The following is a 17,970-nucleotide window of genomic DNA, read 5'->3' as shown; positions in this document are numbered from 1 at the left end:
TTAAGTTAAAACTCGGCAAAAAAAGCAACAAAATATTTCAGTGTAAAAATTTCTACGCTCTGAATGCATGATGCTATCTTAGTTCAGAATTTGACCTTACATGTGATAAGGATTAGAAATTGAAAGAAAAAAGTCATAGGAATGACAAAAACTGCACACTCACCCAATAATTTGACTTTGAATAATTTAATTTTTTATTAAGATTGATACAAGTACAATGTTGCATCATTTAAATTAATCTGTACAAGTAATTTCCTATTTACAGCTATTTACAAAGTCATTCATTTAACGCAGCACAGCTCCTAGTATTTTCGAGGAGTTACATCACTTATTAGGACATCTATAAAATTCATGACTGCAGATAAGTCAAATAATATCACGAGTCGTGAATAACTTACTTACTCAGCAGAGCGCGACACCGGAAACTGCCACGTGATGAGAATTTCATGGAATACATCTTTCTTTGTTAGGATAATGCATTAAGGATGTCATTTAAAAAATGTCTTTTTTCCTCATTCTTGATCTATTTCTTCAGGGCTATTTACAAATAAGTTCATATCATTTTAAATAAGTTAAATTCTAAACGAGAGATGTTTAACTCGCATAACCGTGGATTGGGCGCACATGACCGTGGAAAAGTGGACATTTGTTATGCCCTAAAGGCGTTGCGCAACACTAGCGACTCTTCGCAATAATATATCAAGTTCAACACGAAATTTTGACGTCGTGAGCACAGATATATCTCTACTAGTTGTCTATTAAACCTTAAGTCCATATTCTTAACCGCAAGTTCCTTATTGAAATTCCGTTTCCTCGCATACAGTTAACTCAGGAAACTGCACAATCAGGTTCACTTCGTTTCTTCTTTTGTCCCTCCTTCGATATACTTTGACTATTGGCAAGTGCAACTTGCGCCAATAAAGCAGTGAAGACACCGCTAACGTTCACATTGTACTTGGCCGAAGTTTCCGCCAAAATACAGTTTTTTCCGCGAGTGAGTGTGGACGCGATGGCACGACTCACTAACCGCTTGTCTGTTCCTGTGGTCAGATCGCACTTGTTACCAACAAACACCATGGGTACATCTTCTGTGCCTTTAGCCTCGTAGATCTCTTGCTGCAGTTTCACTGCCTCTTCAAGTGAAGCAGAATCGACCACTGAATACACAATAATGAACGCTTCTCCGTACTGAAGTGTCAGTCTTTTCATGGCAGGAAACTGATAGGAACCTGCCGTGTCTAACACTTGCAACACTGCGCTGACACCTCTTCTCAACTCGATGGGCTTCTCGTACAAATCCTCCACTGTTGGATTGTAGCAATCTGAAAATTCATTCTTGACGAAGCGCGTAACAAGCGACGTTTTTCCTACACCTCCCGCGCCGAGAACAACCACATTGAAAACGTTTCGTGGAAGCGGCAACGTGTCAACCGAATTTCGCCACTTTTCACCTTGCTTCTTGATTTTTGCCTTCATCTTCGTGGGCGTAATGATTCCAAACAGAGAGGCCACGATTGATAATAACAAAATTCTCTTATTCTTGCCACTCTTCTGTCCACCCTAAAGTTTTTTGTGTTTACTCAGCGATGTCCAATACTATCTGTGATGAATTTGCACGACCTGTATTTATAGGGTCATTCATTCTGATCTCCGCTTGTCATCTTTGTATTTTTAGCGTGGGTAAGTAATACGAGAGCGGGGAAAACGCTGAATGGTTTTGAAATGATCTCTGGCCTCAGAGGGAATGAAAACTAGACCGCAAAGATAACATCGTAATCTGATACATTGTCACAGCACAATTTAACTCCAGACGATAGATCTACACGTTAATTTTTAAAATAGGAACTACCCAGCATAGTTTAAAGGCATTAAAGTATTTTTACTCGCACACGAGTAATGCAAAACATATGACTTTATGGTGCAGTAAACGTGCAGAAATGTGAAGTCAAATATGACTTTTTGCATTATTTCGAATACAACCTCAAGACATTTACCACTTAAAAACAGGGCACCTGGCTAGGTTTTCTTCCGCTTTTATGACGTAAATGTGACGTTAGTATGAACAAGCATATTTACTACTATATCGGGCAAGTTTGTACAGAGTTTCTACACTATCGTCCAAAACAACGAACCCGACTTCGAAAGAAAAATCCATTTAAGACATATGAACTGTTTACAGCAAGATAGGTATGCAAGGTATTAAAGAATGAGCCAAAATCACGGAACGATATTGGTTGCGCATTCATGCGAAAACTGTGCAGTTTGATAAGAATTGAAGGAGTACAGGGTAATCGAGGTTCTGTTTTTCCCGGTTTCAGAAACAAATGTATCCTTCTTTACTCAGTATCTTTTTCCGGTAAACTCCCTTTGCTTTCAGTGAGACAAAATTTTCCGCATTCCATAAGCACACAGCTTACAGCAAGATCAAGCAAGCGCGAGAAAAGAAAAGAAAGAACCGCTAATGAGCTACATCAGGGTTCTTCCCTTGAAAGCGATTGGCCTCGGGAAAGGAAGTTGTAATGAACTTTTGAACTTTACTCAAGTTTGTAGGAGAGAAAAATAAAAATCAGGTACGAAAAACAAACGAACAAACAAACACAAAAAAATAAATAGATAAAATAAAATAAATAAAAACCAGCCATAAAACAGAACCAAAAAGGTAGAAGCAAACATAAATTGTTCAGGATGACAAGATTAAGAGGAGATGCGCCTGACGAACGTAAAGTTTCAGGAGGGTTTTTTTTCTTTTTTCTTCTTCTTTTTTTTTTTTTTTTTTGATGAACAAACCGTGACATTAGGGACTTCATTTAGTCGGAGCCTACTTCCTTACTCTGTAGCGATAAACTTGTAACTATTTTTCCTCTCATTTTAGTTTGAAGATCAAAAGATATTAATACGATAACCATGTGCGATGTTGAGACGCCTCTGAATATCTGGTCAAACTAGAAACTTCACCTCATGTTTACAACCCTAATAGCTCAGACACAATACCCATAGATTAGGGATTTCATTTAGTCGGATTCTACTTCCTTACTCTGTAGCGATAAACTTGTAATTAATTTTTCTCACCTTTTCGTTTGAAGATGATAGTATATAGATATGATAAGCATGTACGATCTTTGAGGCGCCTCTAAAAATCTCGTCAAACTAGAAACTACATTTCAAGTCTAAGTTCCGATTGCTCAAACACCACCCTATTGGGCAAAATTAACCCACAAAGCTCAATCATGTCTGCACTCACTTTGAAAAACACTTACCATGAAAAAAACCCACCTGCCCATCTTATTTGAGGAATGATAATGCAGTCTCAAAAAAGGACAATCACCCTGAAACAATGTCCACAACTATGTTATCACACTCGAAAACCTGGAATAAATATTCACGACATATTCGGTATGTCCCGCACAAATAAACTTGAACTAAGCTGAGCTATTCAAATATTTTGTTGACAACATCGTTCACTTCAAAACTAACTGCACCATCTGGTTCTCGTGGGTGTGAGTAGACAATCACGTAGCATTTCTGAGACACTGAACAGAAGATTGGAGGCCGTTAAAGAGTCGAGTTGCGGGTTCCCTGACTTTCCTTTAATGTAGTTGATTTTCCAACTCTTTGCACGTTTTACATGGATAAAAATTATATCACGTACCACTAGTCTTTACGCCCTTATTAGAATTGTTTACAAGAAAACGACCATATTTAGACACTGAATTCGGTAAAAATGTTAAAAACGTATAATTACAGGTGGCCGGAAGCTGCAAAGAGTAAAGAACATGTTCAATGCTATGATATCGAAAAACCTGCGCCATATTGACGATTCCGTTGACATTTTTGCCGCACGAGAATTTCCCCACGTCAACATGATCGCAACCATGAACAAAACTTTTCATTTGATAATTTGACTGCAAGATCTTTTCTTTCAAAAGTAATCGAGAAAAGACCACATCTTTCGTAACAGGAACAGCAGGAGACGCCAATGGTAACCCTTACCTACAGATTTTTTCAGAATCAAGTGCACTTAACTGTTTGCGACAACAACAACAACAACAAAAAAAACAAGAGGTATGCCCCTTTTGAGGCTTGTAGTACAATAACTTCACCTAGTTAGCATCACGGGGCAATCGCGCAGGGTTTTTCAAGTAATAGGTGGGGCTTCTTTGCATTTGTCTATGAAACTCCCCTAAAAAATGGCTGGTGACCTCTGGTTAAACTCAATTTCAATTTCATTACTGGCTATGAAATCGCGCCATGGTGGATTCACTGTTTCGAAAGACTTCAGACTTCATCATGCGAATATTTCCGTCGTAAGTTCCTCACTGAGTGTTCCTTACTAACAGCTCAAGGCCTTGCCAAAATTTACAGAAGTTATAATTCACCTGAACCTCACGTTTGCAATGTATCTCCCGGTTAACAAATATAAACATTTATGTCACAATTTATCTTTAACCAAAACATCCTCTTAACAAATCAAACCAAAATACTTTCAGATCCTGTAAGTTGCAAAATTAATTTATGATCGGTAAGGAAGTGTCATATCAAGATTGTGAACTGTCTCTATCGCATAACAAGAAGGATTTCTTCATTCTCTGATCAATAGCTTCCTGCGAACTTAATTCTTCACTATTTTCTAAAATAATCCACTGGGCCAAAAATCCATGATCTTCACCCAGTGTTTTCACTCTTATCATTTTCAAGAATGCGACGCTTAACTGTTGCCAAACATACTTTGAGGATTAGGTTCAGGTTACAAAAATTTAAGTTATTGCAGCAGAATTTTCATCGCGGTATAAGTGACTTACATCAAAGAAAACAATTACTCCAATTAACCTCCAATAGATTATTTTCTTTGACTCGTCAGCTAGGACGATAAGGAACGGCATTTTCAACAAGTTTTGAAGAGAACACTCGGTTTCGTTTAGCAAAGAGCATCATATCAACGACAAAAGATGGACAAGCTTTGGTATGGAATAAGGAGGAAACATTCAGCGTATGGTGTAGATTAGTTCAATTCTAGCTTCTGAGGATCAAGTCGCTTTACAAGTTTACAAATCAACAACAAAAATAAACTAATTAGCGCAGACTGAACTCATCCATAAAATCTCATTTAGAAAACGCAAGACATTTGCGCCTTTCTGACCGGCTAATCTGAATTATCAAGTACCGCCTGTTTATATTGGCCTACGTGAGATGTTTTGAAAGCGTTCATTTGGAACTTCTTTTAACCGAGTGTTCGAGGTAACAAACAGTAAGAGATCTGGTAACAGAGAGAATCCCGACATGGCAGAGATTCAATCGAATCGAAGACGAAGGAGATCTCCAGGCCAAGAGCAGATGTGTAGCAGTTTATTCGTGTCGAAAAACTTTTCAGTGACGACATGTCATGATTATCAAATGAAAATAAAAAACGGTTAGGTACGACATATAAGGAATAAAATTGAGAAATTATCTTGGAGTAAGTAAAGGTATGAAAACAAAGGAAAGAATGTACATAAGTATATGAACAGTTTCGCCGCGATGGAGTCTGTCTAAGCGCAAAAAAATAATAATAATGAAAAGAGTATTTTGATGGAAATTTCAGCCACGTACAACGTGAACGTTGGCGGTGTCTTCACTCCCTTGCTTGCATAGGTTGCACTGAACAATAGTCACAGTGTGTCGAACGAGGGACGAGGGAAGAAACAAAGTGAACCTGACTGTTCAATTTCCTGAGTACACAGAATGCTAGGAAACGATATTGAATGAAGAATTTAACAAATGGTAAACACCACAGCATACACTATTGAGTTATGGATGCACGCGGGAGGTTGCTAAGCACGAAAGAAGCGTTAGAGTCGCTCGAGGCGATAGCCGAGAGCGACTCTAGCTTCTTAAACATGACTACTGAGTCTTATAAACTCGTTTATGCCACGTCTTCTTGGTGCTTTGTAATTAGCTGTAATTAGTACATTATTCGAACAGTCTAATCTAATGGTGAAACATCATAATTAAGTGGAACTTAGCAAGAAATCAAGTAATTCAACATCAAATTATTTGAGTAACGTTCAGTTTTTGTCGTTCTTGAAGAGGCCTTACAATTCATGTTTTTCTTTCATAAGTAGGCTTCACCTAAAGCCGGAAAACTGCTCACTATATTTATCATTTTTGACATGTGTTAATTTACGGTTAAAATGATAAATAACATTACATCGTGCATTCAGAGAGTATAAGTTTAAAAACTACAATATTTCATTAGTTTCAGCTGAGCTTCATTGGTGGAAAAGTTGTTGGAATTCAAGGTTGCAGTACCGGGGTTGATTGCTACATATGAACCATCCCCAGTCTGTACAAGAATATAATTATTTGAAAATATTGAAGGGCCGCAGCCAGGATGAAACATAGTTGAACATAGTTGGTCTCCCGGAGAAATGGAGTCATCGTTGTTGATGTTTACAGAAAGCCCACTCATACAGACATATACTTAGATTTTAATTCCCATCACGATAGACAACACAAGGTCAGCACAGCATCAACTCTCCTGCACAGGACTCTAAATCTACCCAATTGCTCCGAAGGAAAAAAGCGTGAACTAAATTATGTCCATGCAGCTTTGGAGTCCAACGGCTATCCATCTAACTTTATCCGCAAAAACACACAGGATAGAAAAACTCGATTCTCAACAACAAATGTATCCCCAGAGGAAAGTGTTGGAATGTTTTTCAAGATGGTTGAACCAGCCGAGTCACACACGTCTTTCGATTCTCTTCCTTACATCAAAGGAGTAACTGAACCTTTGACACGTGTCCTCAAAAAACATGATGTTACAGTTGTAAACAAACCATTTACCACTCTACACAACAGTTCCCAGCTCCAAAATTCCGACCTTCGATGGATCACAGACCAACGTCGTGTATAAAATTCCCTGTGCAAATTGTTCGTGGTGTTATATTGGGGAAACCAGTACAGCCTTTAATACCCGAAAAAGGGAACATTTGAGAAGTATCAAAACTGCGGCCAAAGGTTCTAGAATTGCTAATCACGCCTGGTCCAACAACCACGCCATTGATTTTGAAAACGTGTCAATTATTGACAAAGGCACTTTTAGAACCAGAAAAGCATTAGAAGCGTGGCATACCAGAGTGACACCTAACGCAGATAACAATTCTTGCCCGTTACCTGGACAATACAACATCCTTTTTTTACAAATATTCATAATCATTTACATTCTCATTGTTTCGCAGTTCATGCCTTTATTTAAATTCCCTCATCGCTTGCTTATCATTCATTTTACCCGTCGAAGACTGCAGTTCGGGCAGTCGAAAGCTCGTAGTTTTTTTAATAATTTTTTCCAGAAATCGTTTTTAAATTTCAACACTATAATTATTCAATAACGAGATGCGTTCAGTCCGTCCTTCATGACCTCGAGCCGAATATTATCCCGTCTGACCCTCCCTGAATCGCTTAGTAAGTACATAATTACATATTGTAAACATACCGCATGAAAAATCTTACCTTCCTCAGTCCCTTTAGTCTTCATAAGCTCTGCAACAAGAAGCCTCTCTGTACTTCCGTCATCCATGTTCTTGGCAAGCCAACGCCCACATGAAAATCTACGAAGTACGAAATAAGTCACTGAGGAAGCATTCCACACATTTTAAAACTGGCGACCACAGAATTCATAGAAAGTCGTACTCACCTGTAAATATGCGACGTCACTTCATTCTTGAGTATGATTTGTTCAATGAACCAGCCTGGGCTATAACCTTGGAATGAAAACAGATTAAAATTTGGGTCGCAATTAAAACCAATTTGTTAGCTTCTAAATAAAGAACCAATGAGAGTTCAACGCTACTACACGGAGCCGCTGCCGAGCAGGATACCGCTCACAAGCGCTTCACTTCGCATCTGATAGGCAGAAAACGACGAGGAAACAAAAGATCGTGACAAATAAATAGAATAATCCCTAAAATTTGTTTTCTATTTATATCTTTCAAGAAAAAAAAAAAAACATCAAGAGTGACGCAGCTATCGAGCGTTCCTTCAGCCAAAAAAGAAAGCGGCAGCAGTTTTTTCTCTCGCTCCGCGTTTTCATGCTGGAGCAAAAGCAAAGCTTGTACCGCGGGTTAAACCAAATATAAATTCATGGTGTTTTGAAAATATGCTCCAATGCATGTTGTTGCGCTCACTGAGCTACGGAATCACTTCTAACTTCTCCGAGAGGTGGAAGCGGGCAAGAGTACCATATAACCCCATACATTAATTGTTTTTAAAGTTTTGTCGTGAAAGACAAAGAAGTGGAATGCATAATTAGTGTATGGGGTTATATGGTACTCTTTCCGTGGAAGTGTTACCAGTTGGAATGTTTAATTTATCACAAGACCTATGATACATGAAATGAATACTGTGCCAATTGTCTCACCTGTGTTATCGTGTCCTATCCTGAGTGTTGTTAACACTCCCAAGTTAGCATGCTGTGGATGGAGGAGAATATGTTCTGTGTAATTAACTACAAGATACAAAATCTATAAAACAAGGCTCTCTGGAAGAACTAAGGAGTTGGTGCCATCAATCTACTGTAGGGTAAAAGCGATGAAAGTCTAATCGGGTTGATACGTAAAAGTTTTCTGAATACGAACGATGTGTGAATGACTCAAATGCTTAGTCAGTCCTAAGAGGTTGCTTAAAGGTAAAGACAAGCTCATTCGTCAAGGAGTAGTTTCCAGGATGTAAAAAGCCACATCTAGGTTCGTGTTTGCATGTTAAAAGTTCGTCAATGTCAAATAATTTACTACCTAGTATAATACATGCAATGCTCTTTACTAAGCATATTCAAATCCTGAGTCGCACTAGTTTTATTTTTCACATGGTTTAGTTTCGTAATTGACGCAAAAGTAACTCGAAGGTGAATTCCTTACCTGAAATCTGAACTCGTTCTCATTCTTGGGTATGTTCATTACACCTGTGTCTGCAATGCTGCCGGCCAGAGTCATCCACGACTGCGCTGTCGTAGTGCTACCTCCCAGCTGCTTACCAGTCTTGATCACCACCTTATATGTAATGGCTATGGAGCAACCATGAAAAAAATCCAACGAAGACACAAATAAACAAATTAAAAAAAAAAACAAAAAACACGAGATTAAGCTGTGATACTTTCTCGTCTAAAATACTTGTGAACGTCTGAGGTTGGGATAGGGTTAAGGTTGGCTGTGCTGCCGTAGGACTAACTTGCAAATCCAACAAACCCGATGGGTAAAAACCCCATGCCGTTACCAGCTCCACCCATTCCCCTTTGGAACGTCTTTAGCATTCCCCCCTCCCCCCCGGAAAAAATCCCACGAAGCCCCTATCTAATAACTATGAACGGCCTTTAATAGGTTCATAGACCAAAGGGAAGCGTAGTGTTTATGGGCTTTAACCGATGATCTTGGTTAAAGTTCGTGAAATACCGCTTAAATTTTTGATGTACTGGAAAATGTTTACTATCAGAAAAATTAAGTCCAATTTTTTTTTTCCGTGAGATTTTGTCTTTGAGAGCAGAAGTAGGAACTTGACTGGGCAGAAGAAAATTAAATAAAATACCAACCTGTATTCTGAAAACCATTTGTAAAACAAAAGAAATCAACAGCAGTGAGAGAAAGAAGATGATACAGGAACTGCTCCTTTTCTTCTTCTGTTCGTAAGAAGGCATAATCTTTGTACCTCTCCCTGTTGAAAAGCAGGGGTGATAATTATTAGTCTCTATTCACTTTTTTATAATGCTTTCGCTCAACATGGATAGTTTTAATTTCAACATTTCTTCAAAAACCATTTGAAGACGAAGGAGATTCACTTCCTTACCTCAGAAGATTTGTATTTGAAAGCAGTTGCTTCAAGTGTCTGGAGATAACCTTCTTCTCTAAAGCAAGTCTTTGAGGCAAAGAATAAAACAGAAGAGATATCATAAACATGAAGAGGACAGAAACTTGGTTTCTAAATTGCGTGTTTTTGAATGGAAAGATGAAATGACTGACGCTAACATCCAGGCATCCATAATCCATAATTAAGCTCACCTGATCCAGGCTCGAGCATGTCCAATATCGGTTTTGATTTCAATCATACTCTGCACATGGCTAGTGGAACAAAAAAGTTAAATTGTATCTTGTCCTTGGAAAAAATATGGAAAGCAAAAAGATTATCAAAATCTGCCTGATAGGAACGCAGATAACCAAGTACGCAGTGGGGCTGCAGGAAAAAGCTGTTTTATTTGAGGAAAAATGAGAGGAGAGCAATGGGTGTTTTCTGGCAATCCAACAACTTGCGTGGGAGACCAACCAAAACACTCCTGTTTGTTTTGTTGTTGTTTCAGACCGCTTCCTATCATTAAGTTTTGTAAAATAATAGCAGCAAAATTTTTCCATGAAAGGATACTTTCCTAAATATTAGAAACAATTTTCTAGCGCAGACCTCTTAGCGAGGTAAACATAAGTACAGAACGAGATCACCACTGTCAATTTCACAGACGATTGTTCGTCAATTTATTCAGCAAAAAAGATGGCGTAATTTAAGGCTGACTATCTGAGCCTCTAAGCAAGTGCATAGAAATCCTGGTATTCAGAGTCTTTAAGATACACTCAACAACTCAATAATAATCGCTGGTGTACAGGACACATACCTCATATCAGCTAATATTGAGCCAATAGTTGACTGCTGCTGTGACAGCTGAACGGACTGCAGCATGTTTGCGATGTCAGGTGAAGTGCACCTTCTTCTCAGCTGACTCTGTTTGTCTGCTTCCTTGTTGGCTAAAATAACAAATCAAAAGATAATTTTGAACCGATTGTCGAAAACAATCCGGGATTGCGTTGGTTTTCTCCACGTTCCTCTGTGATTGGTCTAAAAAAATCTTGCACCCAGCCTCTCCACCAATCAGAGGTCAAACTGGAACCAGTCGTGACTTAGTTGCTAGAGTTTTCCTGCGCTTTAAGCAAGTTTGCTTGCATTTGGTTCGTGGTCTCACTACCTCCTCGAGATGTTTTCCTTTCTTCTGACTGGACGCTGTGATTACTTTGGTAATGATTTATGACATTCAATTGACAAGCTCCCCCCAAGTCACAACCACACAAAGTCAACATACTCAGCATTAGGGATTCTTAGTACCACACAGTGACAAAAGGAAGGCAAAGATAAAACTGAAACCACGATCATCATGAGACAAAGGTTTGCCTACAATAATGACAAATAAACCTGAATATTACATGTCTTTGACTGACAGCTAATCCATGCAGAGCAGAGGATATTTAGTTGAAATTGAATAAAGGCTGATAGTTTCTAAAGAAACTGTTTGGGGCTGCGTCGGTGGGGGTAACGAAATATTTTAGATATATCAACAAAGTTGAAATGGTAAATTGGCCACCGTAACGATTACAAAAGCTGACGTTTCGAGCGTTAGCCCTTCGTCGGAGCTCCGACGAAGGGCTAACGCTCGAAACGTTAGCTTTTGTAATCGTTACGGTGGCCAATTTACCATTTCAACTTTGTTGATATATCCAAATTATTTACTTGAAATTGAATGACATCTTAATTTCAGGAAGAATACTGAATTCAGAACCATTTCGTCCATGTCACTGCTTCCCAGTAGTACCAATTATGTTATTTTCCATCCTCACAAACCATGCCAACAAGATCAACCTCAGTGACCCTGTATTCTTTGATTGCTCCCTGGTATGGACTTATTCGCCGGGTACGATTGTGTTTGTTTCCCATTCGTCAAAATATCTCAAAAACACGCAGCCTCGTTTGCGTATGGAGAGCAAACCAGCGGTGAAAAAAGGAAGGGATGGGCCTATGTTTTTTCTCTCTTAAAGGCCACAACCAAAACCTCATTGACCAATCAGAGAGCATGCTTTACTTTGGTTATGCTATAACAAAGTATAGTACCTGCCGAGGGTGAGAGACTATTAGTGTCTTGACTGTATACAATATCCTCCTCTAACTCTTCACATTCAAGCTGGAAAGCTAACAGGTGTGACCACACAGCTGATTTACCCTAAAATTAAAGAAAAAACATAATTTCTGATAAATTATCTTTTAAATTAGTGGACCTTCTTCCAAAATGGCTTTCTAAATCATCAATGTCATCATGGGTGAAAATATTCCTCATTCTGAGGTAATCCATGCAGCAGTGCATACAGAAAATTTCAACCCAATTCAACTCTCCTTGTTGGAGAAACAACAATCTTTGATGTCCATAGCATACACTCCCTTGTAGGCTCTCCTACTACTCTCTCCAAAGCACCCCCCCCCCCCACCCATCTTCAATAGCCTCCACCTCTGGTTTTTAGCTTGTGGACCACCATTTTGTCCTAAACAAGGTTTTGATAAACTTCTGCCCCTCTCTGATAAGCCCCATTGTCTGATAGGGCCCCTCTTAAATCAAGCTCTAGATAGAGAGTTCCTCTTAAATCAAGCTCTAGATAGAGAGTTCCTATAAAAGCAGGGGGGGGGGGGGGAAATATACGCATTTACATTGGATGCAAGTGAAGGACAATGTCTAAACTGTACCTCTCTTGTTTGCAGACCATGGCTCCAAATCCTTTCTACTAGATCACACAAACTGGCTATTAATGTATTCTCTTCCACTCCTGACACACTTGCATCAGAATGTCCAAGATCCACTGCTTCTTGTCCCATCTTCTGCACCAGAATTTTTTTGGTCTGAAAGCAATAACCATGCTTTTCACGTCAGGAAAAAAGGAAGTTCATATCCTCCTCAATTCATAGAAAAAATATGACCATTTCCAAGGGCAGAGAATAATGAATATCAAGAATTTGTGTTTTTAAAAATTCCTGCAGGTGTGAAAAGAGCAGCACCTTTTATCATCGAAGGGTAAAGTGTTGTGATCCATGTTGGAAGGAATACATTGTAATACAAATACTATCATGCATAATGTATCGCATGAATGCACATAACATTAAATTTTTTATGATAGGATTGCCCACTGAACAATGGTCTCGATACACTTTCTAAAGTACTTTTTACCACAAAAGTACTAAATTGTATTGTTTTGTAAATTCTTGCTTTCCCCAATTCCAAATTCATGCACCCTGCCAAATTGCTCCAACGGAATTTCCAAAATGGTTGGAGTACAGTATACAGTAAAAGGAAGCACTAAAACTCTGTCTTGTTTACAAGCTATCTTTACCTTCTGCTTGCATTCCTTTAGCAGTTTCTCAATAAAGCCAGTTTGAGTTGACTCCAATGCCATGTCTCCAAATTGAGTGTTCTTGGTTTTAGCCTCCTGCATATATTTCTTAAAAGAAAAATATAGCTAGGTTAAAATTCAAAAAGCATCCACCTCAATTTCTTTCAAGGGTGAAAAGTAATTCCCAATGGCAAAATAAATTAAAAGGAAAAAGATCAAAGAACTTGACAAAGAAGAGGAAAATGTACCTGCAAAAAATTTAAGGAGTTAATATAAAAAAGTGAATTGTAATGATATTTCCAGAGGAGTATTTCAAAATAACGGAAATTCCAGGGGAGAGGGGGGTCCTTGAATACCCCTCTAAAATGGAAATTCCTGGGGGGAGGGGGGTCCTAAACAGAAAACCCTCCATGAGGGGTATGGATATTTTCTGGAACTACACAATATACAAAAGGGCTAGATAAAGTCTGGTAACAAAGTTATGTGAGTGAAGGTGTAGTCTGATCGTCCGGGTGAGTGTAGTCCTGAGAAGGACTGTTGTCGGTGGCAGTGACTGACGTTTCGACAACCTGTGCGGAAGTCATCATCAGAGTCAAGTGAATGATTGTTGTCAGTAGAATGTTCTCATTGGGAGAACATTCTACTGACAACAATCATTCACTTGACTCTGATGATGACTTCCGCACAGGTTGTCGAAACGTCAGTCACTGCCACCGACAACAGTCCTTCTCAGGACTACACTCACCCGGACGATCAGACTACACCTTCACATGTTACCCCCGGGTTCAAACCATTTACTGCAAAGTTATGTGAGATTCTCACCAATATATATAAGACCTACATGTATAGTAAATTAGGTGAATTTTAAATGAGTTCTGACAAAATCAAATATTCTCCTTTGGGGATTTACATAACATCTTTCAAACTAAGTCTAAAAAAGTAGTGAGTCTAATTAAGCATTTCCAAGCATAAAGGACTTGTATACATGGTGCATATTTTGTAATATCATATAGATGTCACATTGGATTTATCCATCATTAGTATGCTCATCCCAACTGTAAATTTAACTGTCACCATTGCAGTCTAGAAGATGGATGTCAAAAAACTAATGATCAAAGTGTAGCTTCATTTTACATTCATGCTAAAAACCCCAACTTTTCAGAAAATGTCACGTAGGTTAAGATACCTTTATGCTTGAGGCCAATTTATCTCTCATCTTCTTCCCATCCTAAAATTAGAAATAACTGAATATATAATAATTTTACAAGAGACATGATTCAAATACATGACTTGTATGTAACACTAACAACACAGTTTGTTCAAACTATGGTTTAAAAGGAATAAGAAATGGAATTTCACTTTGGAAATATTCCTCAGACAAGGCATGTATGAGTTAGCGAATAACACCCAATATCAGGTCAACATCAGTGACCTTGTGATATGATACTGTGCATTCTTGTATTGAGTGTCACCACACCCCTTATCATTAGAATTTTATTGTCGTGCCATCCACACGAAATAAAATACATTCAAAAGCACATAATTATTATTTTTTTTTAACTGTCGATACCAGTAAAAACCAGCTGAAAAAAAAAGAAAACCAAACCAAAGAAACACTACATGTCACAAAAAGCACATCATTCTAAAATGTTTTGTAAAACACAGTCCATCCTGGTATTGAACATTGTGTTACTGCATAGTTGCATTTTCCAAATGTTCAAAATATTTCTCTATTCAGTATGTCACACAACAGTCATTTAGCATCCTATACATCAAATGTATCCTGTGGCAAAATAACACTCCACAAAATTATCATTTCTGGCAACCTTTCTAGCTGAGTTTATGTTTGGGTTCCACTTAAGTCCATAGAATCAATCACCCAGAATATGTCAACATGTAATTTTTACTAAACTGGAAAATTATTACAGATCTCCTTGGAATCATAAGTCTCTTGCAAACAAAAAAAAAAAAACAGCATAAATTACAAAAATGCGGCATGATAATGAAAAGCGCAAGAAATGTATGTATCTTTGATATAAATGTAGGTTTAATGAACTTTACAAATTTTAAACCATGATGCAAACAAACATAATTATCTTCTAGAATTAGTTTTGAAAGATGGATGCGTTATACCTGGGTGGTATTGAGAAAAATGTGTTCAGACTGCTGCTGTTGCCGACTCTTCTTTCTCCATTTCACTTTGGACTGATGACCACTAAAAAAAACAAGTTAGAGTACATCATGCAATTGAGACAACAAATGAAATGTTCTACAGCAGCTATCTAAAAATGAAAACTGCATTGTTTATGCCATGGTTATCTGGTAAAAACAAGAGCTCTAAAACCCTGACTGGTCCCTGGAGCCCACACATATTAATTGCTCAATGTTATGAATATTAGAAAAATATTTTACTTTATAGATCATCACATCCTAAAAATAAATATCATATAAAAATTCTTTTATCGCCAAATTACATACCAATTATTATAAACATTCTTTATCATGATTGTTATTTTTAATTATCAATTTAAAAGTCCCAGTTTTGAAAATCGAAAAAAAGAAGTGCAAAACAAAGCAGGAAGTATATGAAAGAAATAAACAATTCAATGAAATTTCAATTTCCTTTTGGAAAATCGTCACATTTCACATAGAGTCAACTCAGCCATTGTTTATTTGCACTTACTAACTGAAGACAAGCAAAAATACTGTTTATTGTAAAATTCTTAACGTGTACCTCTTGGAGTTGGGCCCATCACATAGAACTTCTGAACTCAAGTTCATGAAGTAGCCACTCCCTTTGACTACAAAATGTACACACAAAAGATACATTAAAAGGTTATTGAGAAGGACCAAATAATCAATGGCAATAAAATATGCATGTAATAACAAATAAATGTTCTGCTTCATGTAGTCTAAATGATGAAGCTTTTCTTGTGGTCAGGAATAAAATGAATAAATAGAAACAAATAAAATCAGACCTTTCATTTCTGGAATATTTAGCTTATGGGGTTGAGTTGCCATGTGATCAACTGAGTTGGAACGGCGCAAGAGAACTTGGACTAAAATACAGGTGAAGAAAATAAAACCATAACATGAGTTGTTATAAAATAGTGAGAGATTTCTTCTACTTATGTTTGTATCCAGGCCCTAATACCCTCTTTCAACCTAAAAGCCCCTTAATACTGAAGGCGAGATTACAGTATTGTGTATGGTACAAGGAGCTAATAAGTATCTGTACTTAATAAAATAAAAATGTCACCGTTAACTCTTGAATGAGGTCTACACAGGGACTACCAGGAGACTATGTTTAGGCATCAGGAAGATCAGAGTTAAATTTTTAGCTCATTGCAAATCTCTTTCCTGAAGAACAGTACATGAGTTTTGTTAAGAAATGTAGAATTTACAGAAGAAGAATATGCAATGTCCATTGTATTTTTTCCCAGTGAGATCAAAGGAAAGATGATGTTCTGTGCCTGGTAGACGTTGTATAGCTGAATACACTTGGTACATTGCAAGAGTGCTTTGTTCTATCATATATCTTTTCTGCTGAGTATTATACAATCATGTAAATAATTACATTAATTGTATTCATGCAACCCAAAGGGGAACTTCATAGTGACTCAAAAATGTCAATCTAAAAATTTCATTTTAATCACTCACTTGCATTTTTAAGGGTCATGCATTTCTCATAGGAAGGTGACCTTGTGATTCCTAATCTTGACTTTAAATTCTCCACACGCTGATCAAACACAGCCAATCTAGGGTCAAGATCTTCCCACATTCCCATTATCTTCATGTCAATAAAGCTTGCAAACATCTGTGTCTCAGTGAAGGGTGAGAGAAATGGAAGAAATTGCTGAGGCTGGTCCGAAAGGAAGGATGCCTTGTCAAAGTTTTGCATTTGTTCCCTGTTTGAGGTCCAATCTTCTAAATCTTGCTTAGGCTGAATAACAAATGACTCATACTCAACCAGGAGCTGTGTGAATCGATTGGCAAATATCTCCCTAATAGCAATATTGAATTCATTTTCATGCTGTTTACTTCTCGAAATTTCTTTTGCCTCATCTCCCAAAATAAACTCATTCTCCATACCAGCAAATTGCTGCAGCTGTGTATCAGAAACAGATTTTTCTAAGTTTGATGCAACAGTTGAAATTGGTGCTATTATACCAGTCCTCTCTGCAATTGCAGCAATTGCCTGCAACCTGGGATTTTTTGTAACATCCAAGCTGGTAGAAGATTTAGACTTGGGTACTTTAGATTCAACTTTGCCATGAGCCTTCATTCTATTGGATCTCTTTGGTGTGTCTTTATGTTTGATTTTCTTGGCTTGTAGAACAGGTGACCCTGAGCGGGGTGACCCAGAGCGGGGTGACCCAGAGCACGGTGACCCAGAGCGGGGTGACCCAGAGCGGGGTGACCTTGAGTGTGGTGATCCAGGAATAGGTGACCTGGTACGAGGTGATCCTCTTGGAGAGTCACAATTGCTTCCAGTTTCATAATCAGAACTGCCATTTGTAGTTTGTGTGAAGCTATTTTCCTGTGGAATTTCTAAAGAGTTTTCCAAACTATTCATTCCACTTCCTGGTTGACTTAAACTTTCAAGGGGTAAACACACATTAAATCTCTTCAGAGTATCAGTCAGCTCTTCTATCAGCTCTTGCTCATCGGGAAACACAGGAAGATCCTCTGGCATTGATACAGTGCAGTTGTCTATATCTACTAAGCAGAGGGAAGCCTAGGATAAAATAATCCAATACTCAATGTTGATATTAGTTCTTAAATTCTGCAATGTATTTTCATTACCACAAAA

General features: G+C 38.0%; 2 protein-coding genes and 1 pseudogene across 2 annotated transcripts in view; 1 reads left to right on the top strand and 2 right to left on the bottom strand.

Annotated features, from left to right (window-relative positions):
• The window catches only part of LOC111331372 (DENN domain-containing protein 5B), a 30,078-nt gene that overhangs the window by 6,814 nt on the left and 5,294 nt on the right, over window positions 1–17,970 (bottom strand). The window contains exons 5-20 of the mRNA XM_022936476.2: window positions 16,818–17,895; window positions 16,136–16,216; window positions 15,892–15,958; window positions 15,291–15,372; window positions 14,344–14,385; window positions 13,158–13,265; window positions 12,517–12,669; window positions 11,893–12,001; window positions 10,628–10,757; window positions 10,026–10,085; window positions 9,814–9,882; window positions 9,560–9,681; window positions 8,892–9,037; window positions 8,396–8,447; window positions 7,673–7,739; window positions 7,489–7,586 (exon numbers count right to left, since the gene is read on the bottom strand). Of these exons, the coding sequence (XP_022792211.2) occupies window positions 7,489–7,586; window positions 7,673–7,739; window positions 8,396–8,447; window positions 8,892–9,037; window positions 9,560–9,681; window positions 9,814–9,882; window positions 10,026–10,085; window positions 10,628–10,757; window positions 11,893–12,001; window positions 12,517–12,669; window positions 13,158–13,265; window positions 14,344–14,385; window positions 15,291–15,372; window positions 15,892–15,958; window positions 16,136–16,216; window positions 16,818–17,895 (2,464 nt within the window). The remainder of the gene's footprint in view (window positions 1–7,488; window positions 7,587–7,672; window positions 7,740–8,395; window positions 8,448–8,891; window positions 9,038–9,559; window positions 9,682–9,813; window positions 9,883–10,025; window positions 10,086–10,627; window positions 10,758–11,892; window positions 12,002–12,516; window positions 12,670–13,157; window positions 13,266–14,343; window positions 14,386–15,290; window positions 15,373–15,891; window positions 15,959–16,135; window positions 16,217–16,817; window positions 17,896–17,970) is intronic.
• On the bottom strand, window positions 171–1,871 carry LOC111331373 (ras-related protein Rap1). The gene has a single exon (XM_022936477.2). It carries the CDS (start codon window positions 1,474–1,476, stop codon window positions 829–831), a length of 648 nt encoding a protein of 215 aa, XP_022792212.2. The 5' UTR covers window positions 1,477–1,871; the 3' UTR covers window positions 171–828.
• Window positions 5,874–7,341, top strand: LOC148741741 (uncharacterized; annotated as a pseudogene).

The sequence above is a fragment of the Stylophora pistillata genome, chromosome 1, assembly GCF_964205215.1.
Source record: "Stylophora pistillata chromosome 1, jaStyPist1.2, whole genome shotgun sequence".
In the NCBI taxonomy this organism is placed as follows: domain Eukaryota; kingdom Metazoa; phylum Cnidaria; class Anthozoa; order Scleractinia; family Pocilloporidae; genus Stylophora; species Stylophora pistillata.
The sequence above is the reverse complement of the archived record's forward strand: the minus strand, read 5'-3'. Positions and strand labels throughout refer to the sequence as shown.